This window comes from Temnothorax nylanderi, unplaced genomic scaffold (assembly GCF_030848795.1).
Source record: "Temnothorax nylanderi isolate EJ_2023f unplaced genomic scaffold, tnyl_v1.0 TNYL_tig0151_pilon, whole genome shotgun sequence".
NCBI classification, from domain to species: domain Eukaryota; kingdom Metazoa; phylum Arthropoda; class Insecta; order Hymenoptera; family Formicidae; genus Temnothorax; species Temnothorax nylanderi.
In genome coordinates this window covers 204872-225268 of record NW_027249213.1, presented here as the reverse complement: position 1 = coordinate 225268, position 20397 = coordinate 204872, and the positions used below count along the sequence as shown (strand labels likewise).

The 20397-nt window shown below is 35.5% G+C and overlaps 1 protein-coding gene across 3 annotated transcripts in view; it reads left to right on the top strand.

Annotated features, from left to right (window-relative positions):
* The window catches only part of Fhos (Formin homology 2 domain containing), a 133572-nt gene that overhangs the window by 22602 nt on the left and 90573 nt on the right, over nt 1–20397 (top strand). For all 3 annotated transcript variants that reach the window (XM_071714971.1, XM_071714972.1, XM_071714969.1), the window contains exon 2: nt 16760–16875. In XM_071714971.1, coding sequence (XP_071571072.1) covers nt 16760–16875 — 116 coding nt within the window. The remainder of the gene's footprint in view (nt 1–16759; nt 16876–20397) is intronic.

Below are 20397 nucleotides of genomic sequence, written 5' to 3'. Positions count from 1 at the left end.
AATTATAGTCGTACCGAGAGAGATACTAAAATATAATGAACTAGAAATGTTTCTTAGCGAGTATAACGTAGTATCCTAAAAACCTTCCGTCTTTCCCATTTGTATTCTCACAATACTTTACGTACAATCATATTTACTACCATAAATCCATAAACAGCCGTATTTCACAATTTCCACCTCTTTCACCGAGAAGCTCCTCGCGCCGGTACTAAGCCGTCTTGGAATTCGTGAAATCCAATCTCGCGAACTGTTTTCGCGGCCTTGTCACCCGCGATTTATGGCTTCTGCGAGCGATCTTCGACAGCTTTGCCCGCACTAAAATATTTATACGGCCTCACGTTGCAAACGGTAGAATCCTACATTACGCAGATTGAAGATCGTGTTCAACGATACATTTTATCTCCGGAAAGATCGATCCATCCGCCTCGACTATGACGATATGCTACATCCGGCTAATTAGAGATAACGAATGGCTAGGTTCAACTATAACAGCGCGGTATTCACACGTCCCACGCGCTTGATTCGAGATGTGGGTAGCTCTTTCTCTATTTATTAGACACCCTGTCACACTATTAAAGTGAATTATGGGATACTATCTGATAAGAAACATAATTCATTTTAAAGAAATAATTTTAACAAAATAAAGTTTTCTGTAAGTACTAAATATCTTGTAGTAACTCAAACTTATTCAAAAATACTTTAACATGCTCAAATGTCAAGTAGATGTTATTTCAAAAGAAACATACAATCTGAATTTTCATCAAATAATCAAGATTTCACCATTTGAAAATATCTCTATCTTTCAAAAAATATCTGTCACCTCACCAAGCATTGAGAAAGTTTTATTTAACTTTCTTATGCCAATTTATAATTAATTTAATTATAGTTACTTGAGAGTAATTAGAAAATAAAAAACATATGCAGTATACTATATTAAGGCAAGTTGACATGGTATGTTGCATTCGTTTTTATTATAATATTATAATTACGAATTGTAATTCTATGTTTTCACTCTTAGAACGTAATAAACTTTTTCTCTACTTTATTCTGACGAACTGATATCTTCATACTAGTAAAGAATTAACGCAGACTTGCAGGAGCTTCAACGATGTATGATACCGAATAATACCGAATACTCTGTGTTATTCAAGCTATTATCACGGAATGATTATTCTGTCGTTTTGTTTTATGATATACCATCCGTCTTACAATTATCGCACTGCACGTTGCGCGACCGCATTACGAGACACCTTTGTGCGCATGTGAGTCTTTTGATTCTCACTTTATCTTATTTTCTTGGCCAAATGGAAGCACAAAGCAGGCGCGATGTAATTGTATTTCTAATAACGGTTTTACCGTGTCGAGCACCTTCTAATTACCGCATTGTGTGTCGTGCAAATATAATATAATGAGCGAAATACCAAGCGTATTATAAACAGCGCAGATTGCTTCGCAATGTTGTCGTTTATAATCATATATGAAGATATATTATCCGTAGAGACTGGAGTTGGCGAAAGAGGAAGGAAAGCAACGCATTTTCTTTTTATTACAGACGACGTTTTTAATAGCATGGGAAATAGCTGCGGGACGATGACTTCTAATTTATTTAAAATGGGATACAGTAAGAATTCACTTTTCTTTATGGAACACATATATTTGTTTCTCCATTTACTAGCTTAGAGAATAACTATATATTATTTTTAATTTTTGTAATTCAAAATTATCTTCTATTAACGTGCAACAAGCAAACTTTTTTAAAAATAAGACTTGAAATTAGCTGGGAAGTATTTAATGCGTATATAAAATTGTTTATAATTATATTCTATAATTATTAACTTTAAAGCATTTCTTAAAAATCATTTTTTCCAAAATAGTATTCTGTTATTCATCGCTAAAAGGTCGTGACAATGAATGCATTCCGATATTCGCTGTCAGTAGGCTGAAAATCTATATTTTTTCTATATTTTACGTCACGTATACTATAGATTTTCAGTACTGACAGTTGCTGACAGTAAATATCGGAATGCAGCCATAACAGGTCCGGGATATTATAAGAGGAAAAGCGAACTTTGTTCCAGAAGTGCAGTTAAACTCTTATTATTAAACTCGATGGAGTAATATTATATCTATTTATTATCGAAGATGTAACTCTTAACTATACAGATAATTTCTTTTATTTTACAAAGGAACGTTACGTTAGAAACTATCTGTAAATTCAACAATGCCTTAGCGTCTAACGTTGAACTTTAACTTCGTGTACTTGTAACAAAAATTGCATCTGTTTGAAAATTTGTTTCCGGTTCATCCAACTAAAACCAAGCCTTATTAAAGTCATAGGCTCTCATTGTTCTCTCATTTCGATGTATCTCCTGCATTTCACACTCCAGAATTTCCCTATTGTGCCGGCACAAAGTAGCTATAGTTAGGCGCATAGTTAGCCGCATATCATAACCCACGGTTCGTTGCGAATAGTCGAACCGCACATTACGTAAGGTCGGCTGTAACGATCCAGATAGGCACGGCTTACCTTGAGCCGTATACGCTTCTAAGGGTTTAAGGGTTAAACGCTCCTATGAGAATATGTGCATGATGATTTGACTCCTTAGGTATATATTATAATATTATCATGGATTTGTTGCATTTATAATGATATTATTACAGCTTCATTCTTAAAGTAAGTAATCCTCTTATTAATAAAAGCTATTACTTCATGATATAAATTAATATAATGTATCATTATTTAATACAAGGATATTAAATAAATATTAATATCTAGATAATTTCCTAAATCTTAACATTACTTTAATTGCGTTGGCCATAATCATTCCAGGATATACTTATATTTATAATTTTAGTAATTAATGAGATAAAGATTGTTATATAAGCAAATTTGTTAGCAATTAGCAAACAACTGTAAAGTCTGGAAGTATAATTGTCATATTATAGTCATTAGAATCAAATGAAATTCGATGGAATAGTACGAAGAGATAAATTAGCGCGATAGCAGTAATTATATCAAAGCTGTAACATCATGATTATTCTCGACTTGGAATTTGGTCTCGGTCTTAACGTCACGACGAATATATACAAGAGCATTATTTGCATTTCGTAGAGAAACGCTTGTCAAAACACGTGTATTATACTCTATTCATGCAGGCATATGTACATATACTACGTATTATGTTCATGTGTTATAAAATGATATCATCAAATATAAGAGAGGTTTCACATGCAAATATTACCTTCCCTCTTCTTTGCCGGATTCATTTCAACTCTCTAATAGCTCTTTTACATTAAAAAATGAATTATCGTGTGATATGAAGTTAATTGGTCATTACACACAAAGTATTCCTCGCTAATGCTCTCTCACAAGGTATGAAAATTATATCTCATTTCTCGTTTTACCGTCCTCTATTGAAATAGAAAGAGAACTTCTGTAAAATTTCAACGTAGAAAAAAAATTTCTGTACAATATTATAAAAGTCAGAACCATTTCGATTTGAAATAACTTACACGAAATATATTCAATCGTTTGCCGATAAAAAACCGAGAAAGTGGTTCTCCGGCGTAAATTAGTCGCCCACACTGAAAGAATCGAACCTAAGTAATCGTTTTTTATCCGTGGGAGAGACGGAAATGCAAACGAAGAAAATCGACTGGCCGGGTCACGCGACGCGAGTACACGTGTCTCGTTGCATTGTCTCTCGGAATTGGGTCGTACGTTGAGTCGGTGGGTGCGAGCACACGAAGGTAGGTTTCACCTCGATATACCCGGCGGTTAATAACTTCCTCCCGCGAAGTCCTCCGGGTGCGATCACGCGCGATTCAATCAAATCGCAGTGAAAGCGCACGATTCCATTTATTAATGCGCACATATATGCGCGCGCGCGCGAAATGCGGGAAGGTAATATGCAGGAGGTGGCATCGCGTCTGCGAAGATGAGAGGAAAGATTGTTTTACCAGATAAGGCAAGATAATATGCTGATTTCTTTAAATTGGAACGCTGCTTGGGTGTGCCGTGGCCGGACGAGTATATTTCGAAAAATAACGTAACTCCTTATCACGCACGCGTTTATTTTTACGTGTGGGTGTACGTGCGTTGCGGTGACGGCAGGAAATTCGTTGTTTCAAGATGCTATCGCCTTTGAGAAGAGATTCTAGACTTTTAGAGCAACAACGGTGAAGGGAACATATGTCCATTCGAAATACTCGTCGTGTTCACCTCTTTGGTTTTTATCGGATGTAACTACGTATCAAAATATTGTGTTGCACAATAATATGACAAATATTATAAATATTCCTTTAATAATTATGTTTTAATATTATATTATATTTCTTAAATTTGTAGTACATTAAATAATATAATATGTGCTAAAATATTTCAGATTTTTGATAATAATCATAATGCAAAAAGAAGTAATATTAAGACTGACAAACAGACATTCTATTTTCTTATTAATATAATATTTCAATTTTTATAAAATTTTAAGCATCTTAATTATAATGAAGAATATTAAAATATTTTCGTTTCTATTTATTACTAAATATTTAATTACAAGCGTGTAAACATTTGATTATGGTTATAAATGTGTATTTAAATGATGGATTGTCATTACGTTTAATAGCTTTTCATACTTTCGTCAGATTGGCAGTAATAATATGATACACGACTAGAAAATTACTTCCGTGATTATTTCCGTTACTGGTGTAAAATTATCTCTTTATTAAATGATTGTTAAATCTGCAATATAACTGAGATGTCGTCTCGTATCAAGATCTCTGGGTACTTATTTTCCCATTGAAGACGATTAAGGTACTATCTACATATCCACGCGTGCAAGACGCTTTTGTATGCGTGTAGAACGCGTGTAATTACATCTTTTTGCCGTTTCTTCGGCTTGCTTATAGTTTGCACAGTAGCATGGTTGGCTTGTGTTAACGCGAGGCAATGAGCTGTCCAGGTAATTTAATCGCAAACTTATTTTACACTCGTGAACGCGTAAAAGGTGTTACATCACTTCGTGCGTTTGATATCACATGAATGTAGCTTTTACTGTTAATAAACTGTAGCATTGTATTCATAGTAACGTGTTACAGCGTTACATTATTCAAAATTAATTAACAATGTCCTCGCATTTCTGCTGATCTATCACATTGATAATTAATTTGATAGCTTTTAGCATTTTCCTTTTTCTTTAATAGCTTACTTTTTCAACAACTTCAAAAACTTAATTAACTTCTGTAAATTGCTTTAAATCAATTAAACCGCTATTAAACTCTCTTCTAAATTCCTAAATTAGAAATCATCGAAATCTGAGTACCTACAAAGCTTATCAAAATTATCAAAATGTCTGATGCTGACATTTGAAATATGAAGAAAAATGATAATTAATCAATCTTTTATTTACAAGAAATTAAGTCCAAATTCTAGATTATTTAAGGTATATGATATTTAGATTTAATAACACTGGTACACCATAACAAATATTTCTCTAAATTTGTTTCTTATATCGATCTGTGCCTGAAAGAGTTTACATAAGTTTTGTTTAGCCTAAAGGGTGTTCTCTCTAACGCAGCCCTGATAGTGCAGTTTCAAGGATCATAAACAGCAGCTGTTTAGCATAGTTCTCAAGCCCTCACATGAGAGTTCAGTGAAGCCTTTCAGATTTGCGTATCGGCGTTACGCGTTGTCTCCAATTTGCTCGCGTACAAAAGCACGTCATAATCTGAAGGTGCGTGAGATCGTGTGACACATAACGTAAGAGGGATCGATCCGATTTTATACGTTAGATCGGAGAGAACAAGGGCAAGAGGCGGATTTGCATCGGAATGGGTAAGAGATCTTACTTTTCAAAGATCTTACTTGCGACGGAAAAAACACGATTTTCTCACGCGATAAATAAAACGACACGTTGCTCAGAGCGCAAAATAGATGATACAAAGATCTCGTTATTGAGTTATTGAGTCATCTCGAAAAATCTTTCGGTTCAATGCGCTAATCGAGCAACCGTGAAAATTGGTTCGAAAGTATTGAAGCAGTTTTACGTCTTGTTCATGTAATCACCTAATCATTAAAAAGAAATTGATTATTTAGTTTTGGAATAGTAAAATTATGCATTATGCTTGCGCAAGAATTATTCAATTATCAAATATAAAGCAATAAAGTAGGCCAATTAGAAATTAAGCTACAATGATATATTTTTGTTGCATACATTGCAATACTGTGTTAGTAATTTCCATCACTAGGGACGCTAACTTTCAACTAACGCAATTTAATATAACTCTAATATTAAATAAGTTAAATATTGAATTTTGAAACTCCGAGATTATTATTGATGTAAAATAGCAGTTACATATTATTATTTCGTATTTTGTTTACCTATTGCAAGTCACTGATGTGCACGAAATTCAGGTCGAAATATTTATCTTTGAGAAGAGGTGCATTTTTCTGCTACAATGATTTACAAAGATATCGTGTCGGAGGAAATCCATGGAACCGTCAATTCGCAAACTAGTAGTTGCGTTTCCAAAAAAAAAAAAAACACGAAAGCGTTTACTTTGTGAAAATTGGATGTTGTTGTACGGGAGAAAAACAGTTATCGATACAAAATAAAATCAATATATTTTTACTATTCATGCATATTAAACACGTTGTCGATAAAAACTAAAAAAATCACTATAATTAAAATGTTAAAGAAGAATGCTTAATTATGGATATAACATTAATTGCAAAAATTAATTGAAAAGATATTATAATGTATTGTATAATCTTATTTGTAACTATTTTTTAAATAACTGCCACATGAAGAGTATTTACCAGTTAATTAATTCGTTACTGCAAAATTATTTCCAGTAAAACGCCATATAACGCGTTTTTGTGGTACAACTCATTAAGTTTTATCGAAGCGAATAGATCCTTTATAAGCATGAGATAGGAAAATACTTCGTACTTTTGCGGAAAGTGTCGAGATGATCGTTTCGAGCTCGATGAATAGCCAGCCGGCGTGTTTTACGGAGTGCTATTCTCGTGAAGTTTAATTAATTTCAGTGTTTGAGGAACATGACTAAGTAACATTAAGTATGCGGAAATTCTCAGCTACTTTTTCCATCGATTGAAAAGCTGTATGAAGCATGTCAGAAATAGAAAGTAATTTCAAATTTTGGAAAACAGCATTTAAAAATCGCTTCATATTTTCGCATTGAAAGTTACTCTTTCTTGTTAGCTCTCTAATATGACAGAGTATACTGTTTTATTCGCAAGTTCCGGTTTGCGGTATTATTCTATTAGAATATAATTTCTCTGATAAGTACCATATTGTATTTTATATATATGCATATATGTATATATAATGCAAAATTATAAATAAAATTCTATTTATTTATAATTTTAATAGTAATAGCTATAAAAATCTGGAAAATATCTTTTAAAAATGTTGAAATTAAATATTTTTAATTAGATTTTGAATCAAATAATTTTTTCATTTTAACGTAATGTATAAACATACGCACATTTTGTAGATAAACTATTTTGCGAAATTTGTGAATTCTTATAACATAGTGATAACTTTTATTGTATATACACTATCCATAATTATAATTGAAAAGAATCTCAAAATGAAGGAAAATTGTTTCGCTTCTGCACATGTAAATGCAATATATGTCAATTTACTTTCTCTCCCTCCTCCCCCCCCCCTCTCTCTCTCTCTCTCTCTCTCTCTCTCTCCATGATTCCAACATGGGAGTAGTTCCTCTGATTTGCAGAATGGTTCAATTATTTCAACTTAGGTAAGCCGTTTGTTCCTTGTTCCCACGAAACTTTAACAGACTACAGTGATTAACGCAACGTAGCGTTTCGTAACAATTTCATCAGTGATTGGTTTGTATGGTTTTGACGTTTTAGCAGTGCAACTATTAATTGCTTTATTAATTGAAACAGTAACTTCTGCATAGATGTAATTGCTATATAGAAAGTGTTGAGAAAGGATCAATTATTATTTTCCTTAGATTTTTTTAATGACAACACTATTGTAATTAAATCGTCGCCGATAACGATACTTTCTTCTTAATTAACATTTTTTCCAATTAATAGTATTATATCCAATTCGGTTGATTAATAAACTTAGCGCAAAAGATATAAAGATATAAAGATATTGTGATTTATTTGATAGAAATCGCGCGGGTCCATGAACTCGGTATCCTTGAAAAGTCTATAAAGAATCGTCCGGATCTCAAGGACACTGACTCTTGAAAAACTTGGCGCTTTGGTTGGTCGGTCTGTTGCAGCTATATAAACATCTCACATGCCAACATCCGCTCAGAAAGCAGAGCGTCAAAAGCAGTTTTCCTGGAAGTGACTTTTATTTTATCGCTTTTTTCTTCCGTTGATAATTTTCTTTACTATTTCAAAATAATAATTAATTTTTTAAGAGTTCTAATAGATTATGAAAAACCGATATTCTTCATTAGTAAAATATGATTTTTACTCATATTGATAGAGACTGGATAAAGTCGCTTTTTATTAAATTATTATATGCAATTTTTTAATTAACTTATGAGATAGAATTCACTGAGAATTAATTCAATTTTTCACCTGTCATCAACCACACGTTCGTTTCGATCTTTTTCACGCAAATTGAATAGAAGATTATCAGTTACATTAATAGCAACAGATGTATGTGCACTTTCCGCTATCATTCAGGGGATTACGAAACTGTATAGCCACCGATGCAAAACCGGAGCTTACGAAAGCGTACAGAATAACCAAATGCTTCGGGCTTCGAGTAAGCGCGATGATTTACAAATAGCGGCTACAATCTGAAGTAAACTGAAACGCGTGCGGGAGAAACCAGAGATGAACGGGTAGCCTCGTCGCGCAATATATACGAGATGAAGTAAGAGATGCGCGGCGGAGAAAGAAGCCCGGGGCCGAGGTGCGGTAGCCCTCGAGAGCGTGTTCTTTATCGCGCAAGAAGCTGTGAAATAGGAACAAAGGAGTTCTCTCGCGGCGAGTTCTTCAAATCGAAACACTCGAGAGCGGAAAAGGAGAGAGAGAGAGCGGAAAAGGAGAGAGAGAGAGAGAGAGAGAGAGAGAGAGAGAGAGAGAGAGAGAGAGAGAGAGAGAGAGAGAGAGAGAGAGAGAGAGAGAGAGAGAGAGAGCTGCTATCGGGAAAGAAAAAGACCTTCCAACTGAGATTATTCGTATATTTCTTTATCTTTCTCTGCCTCGTCCTCGTCTCAAGTGTCACACCTGTATTAAAAAGCGAGCCCTCGAGGGTTCAGAATCGCGTTCGCATAGATAGAGACACCTTCATTTCCTTATTACAAGGGAATGTCAAGAAAGAGATTACTACGGTTTTAATGAAACCTGCTTGCTTAACTATTAACCACTCGCGCGCCATGTTCACTTGATATTGCACATTTTAATTTTTTATCGTCAATTCTAATCTTCATATCAATGAAATGTAAAGTCCTTATTTCACGGTTGTCAAAACGCTGAAGTTTAATTCTGACAGCATCGCCATTAGCGTCGTGAAAAGATATATATATTCGCACAAACTAATATTCGGTTTCAAATCGTTATTACTTTCTTTTTAATCACACGTCACATGCATGGAAATTTTAATAGGAAATATATCGAACCATGCGTCGAGACGCATAAATTCACTTTCATTTTGATGCAAGGCGCTCGACAAGAGTCTCAATGGAACCTGTTTTACTTCATGAATGATTGAACGTTGCGGAGAACTCGATTCGCCACATTGTCAATAAATCCTACAACGACTGCGATTATTTTTCTGCATCGTCTTGGGGAAGGTTAAAATTAGACGGCAGTTTGTTCACCTTCGAAAGGGCTAGCCCGTTGCGCGAGACGCGATTTCGCTATATAGTTGATAAGAGGCTTGTCATGCTCGACTTGCCTCGAAACGCGTATACGCGCACTTCACCTTTCGCGTAGGAAGCTACCCGCTGTGAATTCTTCGTAGAGTGCGAATGGAATGCATTTAACTATACTCACGAGTGACTTCTCGTATGTTGCTCGAGCCACGTTGCAGGGAAGAATTCTCATTCAGTCGCACTTAAACCATTCGGCCGTTACGCACGCGATACGTATCTAATTGCTAGGAGAGAGTGGCTAGTTGTAGTTATGGACAAGTTGGCATCAAAGGATTAGATAGAGGAAAAGCTGACGTGCAAAATTTACAGTATTATCGCGCAAACGTTCAATATCATAACACTGGTATATACGATAAATTGTAACGTGTTATATCTAAGATATTAATCATCTGCTCTGATTATTATTGCCGCGACCAGTAAAAATTACATTTCACTTTACACTACCTAATTATTCTTATCTCTATTATACTTAAAATTCTGAAGAAATAGATTTCTCATTTCGTTAGATAATAAAAATCGTAATGTACAGCTCGAACATAATCTTTTATTTATATTCATATTTTTGCTAAGAATAATTCTCTGCACTGTGGGGTAAATCTGGATAAAAGAATGCATATTGCGGTGTTTGTATCTTTCCGTAATTTGCATTATCTTCCACGCACGTATAATAACCCACGGCGCTTTACACAAATTTACACGGTTCCCACAGCAATAAGATAATGCCAAGCTCATTATCACTCGGATTCTTCCATGGTCTTAACGGAAGCATATACCCTTCGATTCTTTCTCCATTTTTTGTGCCGTTATAGTTTCTATCTTGATAATTCGATCGAGATAACTCACAGAGCGTTTGCATGTGCGTATTATCTGCGTTAGTTCCGGAACGTAGTATCGAAATAATTTTTACTGAAAGATCATTAGAGAGAAAATGCCTGCTTTCAATTATTTACGTCAGAGACACTTATGCAATATATTCGTTTATTCTGGATCTATTTCTAGATGTCTTACAACGTTTTGTTCTAGTAAACATTAGCTAATTTTATCCAGCTAGATGAATATAGCTCGATAGATTTTGCCTGGTCTTAACTTTTTTCATACAATATTTTATGTTACTCTCTAGAAGCAATCTTCCATATTTTACGTCGTCGTACAGTTTTTATCGGAATGACACGGTTGAGCCATAATCAATGTCTCTGCTCGAACGAATGGACCGAAGAAAGGGCAAGCCGCCGCGGCGGTCGCGTTTGTCGGGTTTTAACGCAAGAAATCGCAAATGCGGTTACCTATAATCATCTGTAATCGCGGAAGGAAAGGAGAGAGTAAGATAGGAACGGCTGTTAGTACGACCGGTTACACCGCGATTGTCAAGTTCCTAGAAGGTGTAACAACGCTTGTCTATGTAGCTTCGTTCACGCCATTCTTGCGCGATTAAATAAACGACGATTTACAATGTCTAAGAATGTTATTACTTATCGCGTAAATTTGACTAAAACTAGAGAAAAGAAAAATACAAATTTTTATACTGTCAAGATTATGATTTAATTATTTTGAGGTACCAAAATGTAGATGAAATTCGGAAGAGCAAATATTGAACTGGAAACAATGAGAAGAGAAAAGCATATTGAGTTACATTATTTAGAATAAAGATTCATCTGAGCGTTATATTATAAATCTCATAATTGTAATATAAATTAATTATACTAATTTTATATTTATTATATTGTATTATAGTTAAGTACTTTTTCATTGAATGTTTTCATTGAATTATACGAATTCCATTTTATAATATTACGAGAATAAACGGACTGAATACCGAAATATTCCTAATTTTTTACTGAAGTTTAACAAATAAAGCACTAAAATTCACCTACCTTTAAAGTATTTTGTAAGACGTCCGTTTCCTCTCAAAGCTGACGTACGTCAACATTTTATTTTAAACTTATTTCGAACTGCTTCTTTAACTTGTCTTTAACGCGAATAAATTTGCATGGATTTATTCTCGAGGCGTGCAATGTAAAGAGAAAAAAGGAAGATAGTCGTGAAAGTTTCGCACAGTCGAGCAGAACGACTCCGCCAGAACACGAATAGCGTTGCAGTTAATTGTCTCGCGGCTTCTCAGGTTTCGTTATTCTTGCCTCTCGCGATATTTCCGACATATCCTTAAAATCTATTTTTACTTTAATTGTATTAATTAATAGGAATGACCTGAGCCCTGAGCTCCCACGATTGTACCCTTTACACTTTGGACAAGTACTCTCTCTTTCTCTCTTATGTTAATATATTTTAATTACTCCCACAGTAAATGGCAGTACTTTCCTGTTTACGACATGGTCTCCGTTGAAATTCAACTTTATGCAGTAACTGTGAGAAATTATAGATCGCCGAATCACTTAGTTTTAAAATTACTTCTGCAGTATAATTATATTCTTTACTTAATCAATTGAGATTATTGATTGAGTAAAGAATATTAATTTGAAACTATTGCGTTTAAATTAATTCCGTTATTGATAAATAAAGCTTTATTTTAATAAGCAGCTTTACTAATTTTTTGAAACTTTAAGCCTATCGTTTAAAACCCAGTTACAAAGCAGAAATTTCTTAATTGACAATGCATTCATTTAAAAAATGAGTATATCGATCAATGTAAAAATGTTGCTTTCGTAATTAAATGGAGGGGTAAAAGCCTTAAGGTAAGTCAAATTTTTTAAAATATTGACTCGTGCATAAATGCAATTTATATATTGTATAGATTGCATATGTATGCACACGAGTCAATATTTAAAAAAATTAGACTTACACCACTAAAGCTTTTACCCCTCCAAATCATGCTGGTGTTTGGTATTTTCCGCTTGTAACCAGTTCACAAATGCGACCGGATACTTTTAAATTTCGTCTTGGCAACGTCAACGAGACTCACGAGACTCGTAATCAGCGTTTCTCTCTCGGTTATGTATTCACGTAGGGAGATTCGCTACTGATAGAAACTTGGAGAAGAAAGACGAACGACAACAGGGAATTTGCGATTTATTCGATGGGCTTCGGGCAACAACGTGATCCTACAGGTATGTGCGAAAGGAGGAAAACCCTGCGGGACAAACACGTCGCAACGAGAGAATGTCCGTGAAAATACATTCGGAGAAAAGGGAAGCTCTATCCGACGTAGTGCAGAAACGACGTTTACATGCTACTTGAACTGTTATGTCAACACGTACTGCTCGACTACTGCTTCCCGACTGGAGATCAAAAATCGCGTTTCCGTGTAAAGTGTCGTTTGCCATATTTATTGCGATTTACTATAGAAAATCAAATTATAAATAAAAATATTATTTGTAAAGTATTTTGTATTTTGTATTTTATTATAACATTCGAATTGCATCTTAGGTGTTTTAAAGTATCCATTAAACGTTAAAATATAATTTTACAGCTCTTTAACGATACTGAAATATTTTAAATATACAGAGAACTAAATTTATATTGATATACAGCTCTGAGGTATCGTTTGAATGGAACCTTACGGAAAAAAACAACAGTTTAATCAATAGAATATATTTTTGCCAACACATTAGGCATTCTAATTTTGGTTTCAATAACATCCCTCCATTCATCGAATCGTTAACTGTCGTTTACACAAGCGTGACGTAAATTCTCAATAATCGCGAGGAATAACTTTTCATTAGCTTATGTAAATTGTTAGATTCTCTAATCTCCATTTTATTTATGCGATGGATCATACTTGTAAAACATTTTTTAGGGTATTAAAAAATATGGGGTAATTAGTTTTATTATCGTGGTTATGAAATAAGTGCGTACTATCGTTTTCGTTTTGAAAATACTAAGAAGTATATTACACTTACTGCAATAGTTTATCAAATAAGTGTTCAGTAATAAAAGATTAATTTGCTCATAGTATTGTAATTGCCTTCAATTGGCATTCAACACACAAACGGTGTATCGAGATAACGCGTCCTTCCGATAAACTGGTGCGTAAGGGCGAAGATCACGTTCGAAACTGATACCGGGCGTATTACGCAATTGGCGTGTGGTTTCCACCGCATGCGGTACGTCCCAGCCAGGGCAGCAACGTAAGACGGCGACTCACCGACATCTCACCACGTTTAGTGAGATGCTTTGCCGACGGCGTACTATTTTAAAGCTGAGATTTTTAGAAATATAGGTCAACACAACGTATTCGCGCCGTGTCGGTCGCTTTCAATCTCGCGTCGGTGCGGGCGGCGCGGCGCGGCGTCGCAATGTCCTGGACAGTGCGTTGTACGACGCGATCATTCTCTTTTCCGTTCTTTATTTACTATAAAGTCTGCTGACTTGAGACTTGCGTTTTTTTCGCAATATATACCTGAGAATACATAAGCTATAAGCAACATTTCTCGTATTTTTGCTTTATTTTTATTCGATTTAAGTAGTGGAGCAGCATGTGGAAGAAAACGGAATCATTATCGTGACTCGACCGTACTACAAATATAAATCTCAAGTTGCATCCCAAAACATTTATTTGCTACCATAACGTCCATAACTGAACGAGTGTTACATCTTGCTGATTGTCAAAAATGATATTGATTCTATCATATGATTTGAAAGAAAGATCATATAACAATTTTCTTTTAAGCTGGAAGATTTATCTTGGCCGTCAATTTCGCTCAGCTGTCGAACTAAATAGTAAATGAGAAATGCATAGTGTGATCTATCTATATTTACAAATATTAAAATAATTGGTTATATATATAGAAGTTACTAATTACAAATCCATTTTCTTCCCAAACTAGATTGTTTCTCGCATAGCGATAAATGAATATAGCAGTTAATTTTTGAATAACACTGTACCACAGACATATCAGAAAAAATAGATTTGGCTCCGACATTTAGAACACCTATTGTTTGTCTATATTGCTCTCACTCTCGTCTCATTTTACATAAACGTGCGTGTTATTCCCTGGCGTACCGTTATCCCCCGCTGGCAACGTGCCGCGCTGGACCTGGCGGATCTTAATCTCGTGAAAGAAGGAAGCGACCTAAAAAAAGAACGCGCCGGAAGAAAGTCGTCGTTCTCATCGGGGTTACTTACCTCCGGCAATTTATCGCCGGTCGATTCGGCTCGTTCAGCTATTAGGGGACACGTGATCGCGCGAGATTTATGTCGCCCGCTGCGATCGTCCGGCTGTTACATTTTTACGGGTCTCCTCGGCGCGCAGCGGCGTGGCGCGGCGCGGCGGAAGATTTAACAAGGTCGACAACGGATCGTGATCTGAGAAATTCCGAGGTCCGTAAAGAATTTGATTTGATCGGGTCGCGAACTTCCACTGACACGAAGCTTCTTGTCGACCCTGCGATTCTTCGTTTCTTCATGCGCGACACGCGTCGCATCGTCAAAACCAGGGATACGCCAACTTGTTGCTTCTGCGAGCTCAGCGTTTTTCATTACTGTGATTTCTTTTTGATAAACGCGCGTGAATAGTGAAATGGCAAACTTCCGAAGATAGGACTAGCAAAAGGATAGAACCAAGTAATCGAGCAATCGAATCCATCACTATATAAAGTTAAACCTCAAGTTAAACACACATTTTCAGTTTCATTTCTTTTAATACTCCACGGGAACAAATCAACAAACAAGAAAATACCAAAGCCTCCATAATTATCTTTAGAAAAAAATAAAAAAATTTCATTATTCTATTTATTCTTTGCGCGTATGTAATAAAGAATGATACGTATTTATTCCTTCTGATTTTATTTATAGTTCTAATATTTTAAGATGATACATATATACACTGAGAGAAATGTTTTGTTGAAACAACCAAATTTTGTTACTGTAACAAAATTTGGTTGTTTCAACAAAACATTTCTCTCAGTGTAGACGAGGAGCTCATATTTAGTGAGAACTACCTGATTCTAAACTAAGCGATTATCATCTCTCGCGTATGGGAATGGCGTATGCATGGACCAACTGATCCGCAGATAAATTTAGCAGATTAGCCGCATTAGCCCAGATTGTTGACCCGTAATACTCTTACACGTGCATTGAATTCCTTCTCCGAAAACCTTGATCTTTCAATAAAAGAAACCGTTCATTCTGATTAGCGAATCAATGTAGTGGACTTGATCGCACTATCAAATTGAATATGCGATTTAAGAGGGGCATTTTCTTTTCGAGAAATCTTTTTTTTTTCTAATAAAAGTATTTTTCACGGTAACCGTAACTTATTCAAAAACTATTCGATTTCTTAATTAAAATACAATGTAAAAAAAATTTACAAAATTAACAGAATTATGTAAATATGTAATATTTTCTCTGCATTTACCGAGATTTACTTATATTTTGTCAATTGTATATAAATTTTCAGTGTAAATATAAATTGTGACATATAAAAATTAGACGATGAGCACGAAGAATAAAAAGTATATATTGCATAGAATGCATAAATAGAAGCACCAATGTATATATCACAATTTGAAAAAAATTGTTCATTTTTCTTCTACTTAAATAATTACATTACATCAAACAGATGGAAGTTTTTTATAAAAACATCTCTTCGTGTTTTAACATAAAATATACCAAACCAAAAACATATTCTCTTTATCATAAAGAATTTTAAGAGTTAATTCTTTCTCCATTTATCGATACAATTTTCGCGCGTGCTCGTAATAAAAGTCGCAAGTTTGTCGAAGAGTTTTGCGTTTTGCCGACTTTATTCCGCCGCGGATGCGGCTCTTGAATGGACGGTGGTTACGCGAAAACCGGCTAACGATCGCCATTGGCGCGGTAATAATTTCCGCGGCACGATTACCACCGCGGCCGGCCGCGTGCACGCAAAACTGACGCGTTTCTCAACGCATCTTGCTACCTGTGTTGCAGCTTGATGACACGGCACTCCAACTGTACAAGGGCGGCGATTATGGCGCTTACCTGGACCTCGAGGCCTCCATCAACGAGCAACAGGAAGAGTTTGAGGGCTTTCACGAAGGTGAAAGGTAAGTGTCGCCAATAATCTATATTGCGAATAATCATTGACGCATTTTAAAAAATTGCTGATGAGTAACTTCATCATTATTGGCCACTATAAGCGAAATAAAAAAATGCAGCTTACAATACGCGCTTATGTTCTTGGAATTTTATTTGTACTCTTAAGAGTTTTACGATTCTTTTCGAGGTATTTTAGATTTGCGGTATACGGCGGATACTTATTTTTGACTTTCCGACTAGAGAGGAGTTTCCGCGTAATTTACTTCAACTGCACGTAATGATAGAGGCCATTTGTGCCTGCTTAATTGCACCCTGGGACAGTTGTTTTCTTGCATGCCACCTGAAGTTTGTCCTGTTGGGATAGACCTTGTGTCTTTACGAGCCTCTCGCGGTTGGACCCTGGATAATTACATAGTGGACAGCGGTAGAGTCATAGTGGACAGCAGTAGAACATAGAGTCGAATAATGAAGGATATTTAGATGAGAAGAGGAGATAGAGAGAGAAAATGAGAGAGAGAGAGAGAGAGAGAGAGAGAGAGAGAGAGAGAGAGAGAGAGAGAGAGAGAGAGAATGTGTGTGTGTGCGTGTCCCGCATGCGGCGCAATCGCAGCGGGGATATTCGCGACACATCTTGAAAGAAAAGCTAATGGCACTTTGGGCAGACTGCCTCTTGTTAAATGAAAACTCACCTCGAAGTAATGTAGCAAATACGTTGAAAAAAGTCGCGCAAAAAGTCTCTACAGAGTCGAGTAATTAGCGCGTCTAGTTTGTGACCGCCAAGTGTGCGTTGAACGGGGTAATTTTCTTCTAAATAGTGCATCCAACATAAGGAATAATCCGCAGACTGAATTTAAATGTAAGTCGTCGCGATAAAACAGAGGAATAGCTTGCGTCGAGCCATTTTGCGAACGATCGTTAAAGTGTTTTCGCTTGCGGGGGAAAAGTTTTTAATTGAAATACTGCAACGGAATGTAATTTATTTGACTACACATACACATAGTGTATGGAGTAAATTTAAAAGAGAGTTATACGTTTTACACTTTTCGTTAAATACACTGGTTTAATTAATGTAGGTTGAGACAATCGTATTGTATAACGCAAGAGCAATAATTTAATGATTTCAATTATTTAAACCGCTAGAAGCAGAATTTTCAAATTGGAGTTTATTTTTCCAAAATAATATTGTATTTAGATAGATGGCGAAATAATTTTATTGCTTTCATCCAATCACGATAATAAGCAATTAAAATGTCAAGTATGCGCTTTCGGGCATTTTTGAAGCATCGTTTTGAAGTATTCTGTTTGTGTATATTTAGTGGTGAGATATTCCACTATGCAATATACGAGGAACCAGACGCTGGTTTCCGTCGTTGAGAATGCACGGCGGTTGCAGCAGTATATTTGCGGTTTGCGTATCGAATTCACGTTAACGCCGTGAAGGCTAACCGTGCTCGTTGTGTATTAACGCAGGTAAACTCCCAAGGGAGGGCGAGGCATGTACGGTGTTAAATTTAGTTTCCCTTTGAGAACTTCGAGATCGTGTCTTTTCGGTGACTTTCCATTCTCCTCGAGCCTACGCAATTGCTCACCCACATCAAATATGTGATGGCAAACAATGACACACCGAGAAACGCGGAAGCGCGCTATTTTTACTTTCGTCATTTTTTCTTCCCACGTGAAAAGATACCTTGCAATCCATTGAAAATTTATTTATTAATTCTGTTTTGATCTCGAAAATGACAAGATAAGATCAAAAAAGGAATAATTGTGCCAATAATGTGTAATTATTTTTTAGAGCTTTCACACATCATTTTCCATATTATTGAGAGAGAGAGAGAGAGAGAAAGAGAGAGAGAGAGAATTATATCATCATATATAGATTCTTAATATCCTATCACTCACACATGGTAGCGTACATTCTAACTCTAATTTTACATTAGATATGGAAAAATTTTATGTAATTATGTATATTATAACATAGTCATTGATTGATTTCAAAACTGATGATGTTTTTCTTCATTTATGCTTCTTAATTTTAAACAAATATTAATATTAGCTGCAGAAAAAATGCTAGAAGATATTAGAAAGACTGTTTTGTACTACATACATAGGATATAATTACACATTATTTACTTCTCAAAAAGATAGATTTAGATACACGTTGGCAAATGTTTAAATTGGAATTTAAAATCAACTTTCGATCAGAATCAATCAATTTTCCTCGCTGCATAGAGCGTTATGTGACGTAGTCTCATACATCGCAATCTTCATTTTCATGGCGATCAAGACTGAAATGGTCTCGTGCAGACACACATTGGAAACAAGATCGCTTCCAGTCCATTAATCGACGCTACTACGTCAATATGCACTCAATGCATCGCCTTCAATCGGATTGCATTTCGCCATAGTCGTTGTGCGTTCAAAGGCACATTCGCGCGAAACGTTGAATAAACGCGTGGCAGCTGAATGAGAGGAAAGGCGCGAGGGGGGCAGGAGAATTGGAATCGCTCGGACACGAGGATTTGGGGAGACGAGGCCGAGGGGAGGGACGGGAGTTAAATAAATGTTTGCCCGCAGAGATATGCGTTCCAATATTTGAAACTCCGGAATTTCCGCGAACCGCAAAATGACATCATACGTTTACCGCACTCTCCTCCCTTTCTCCGCTTGTCCGTCTCACGTATGGTTCGATTTTTCTTTCTCTCCGCCGCCGCGCCGTACACACGTATGCCCCTAAGTTCATATAAGTTACAGACACGCTTGTGCAGGGTGGAACTAATAAACGAAAACTGGCTTTTCCTGCCTGTAAACATAACGTTGGCCATATCGGAAAAATTTATCGTGTAAATTATGGTTGGTTTTGGTCGAATTTAATAGAGACAATTTAGGACGTTAGTTCATAATATTTCCAACCACTTATTGCGTGCCGAGATAAAATAATAACGCTAATAATAATAATAATGATGAACAGAACCTTTTAAAGTGTGATATTGTGTATAAGCATTGTTTACTAGTTATATGTATACATTGCCTTATTATTAGATTTTAGATAAGTTACTTATTCACACGATTAAGTGTAATTAAGATATAGATGCATCATTGATTGATATTTTAATTAAAATAGGATATATTACTAGCATTCAAAAGAGTAAGATATGATTGCAACATATACATATGCTCTGTGTGATGCTTTTTAATAAAAGATCTTATCTTTTCAAATTATTCTACACATATAGAACTTAATTTATCTCTAAAGCTTTTTAAATCAACGCAACAAATAGCTCGCCAGAAATTCTTTCGATGATAATTTATAAAGCGATAACGATATGAAATTTAGAGAGACTGGTAATAATTTAATATCTTTTTGAAATTTTTACGATTTTTTTGTTTCTTCAAAAATTCATACTTTGTTTCCGGCTCTGCTGATCATTATCGTTCGAAAAGTGCTAAATTATAGAGCCGTGCCCAGCTGCGGTCTCCGTGGCGAATCGCCTGTCATTACAATAGCGAGCGACGACAAGCAACTCCGT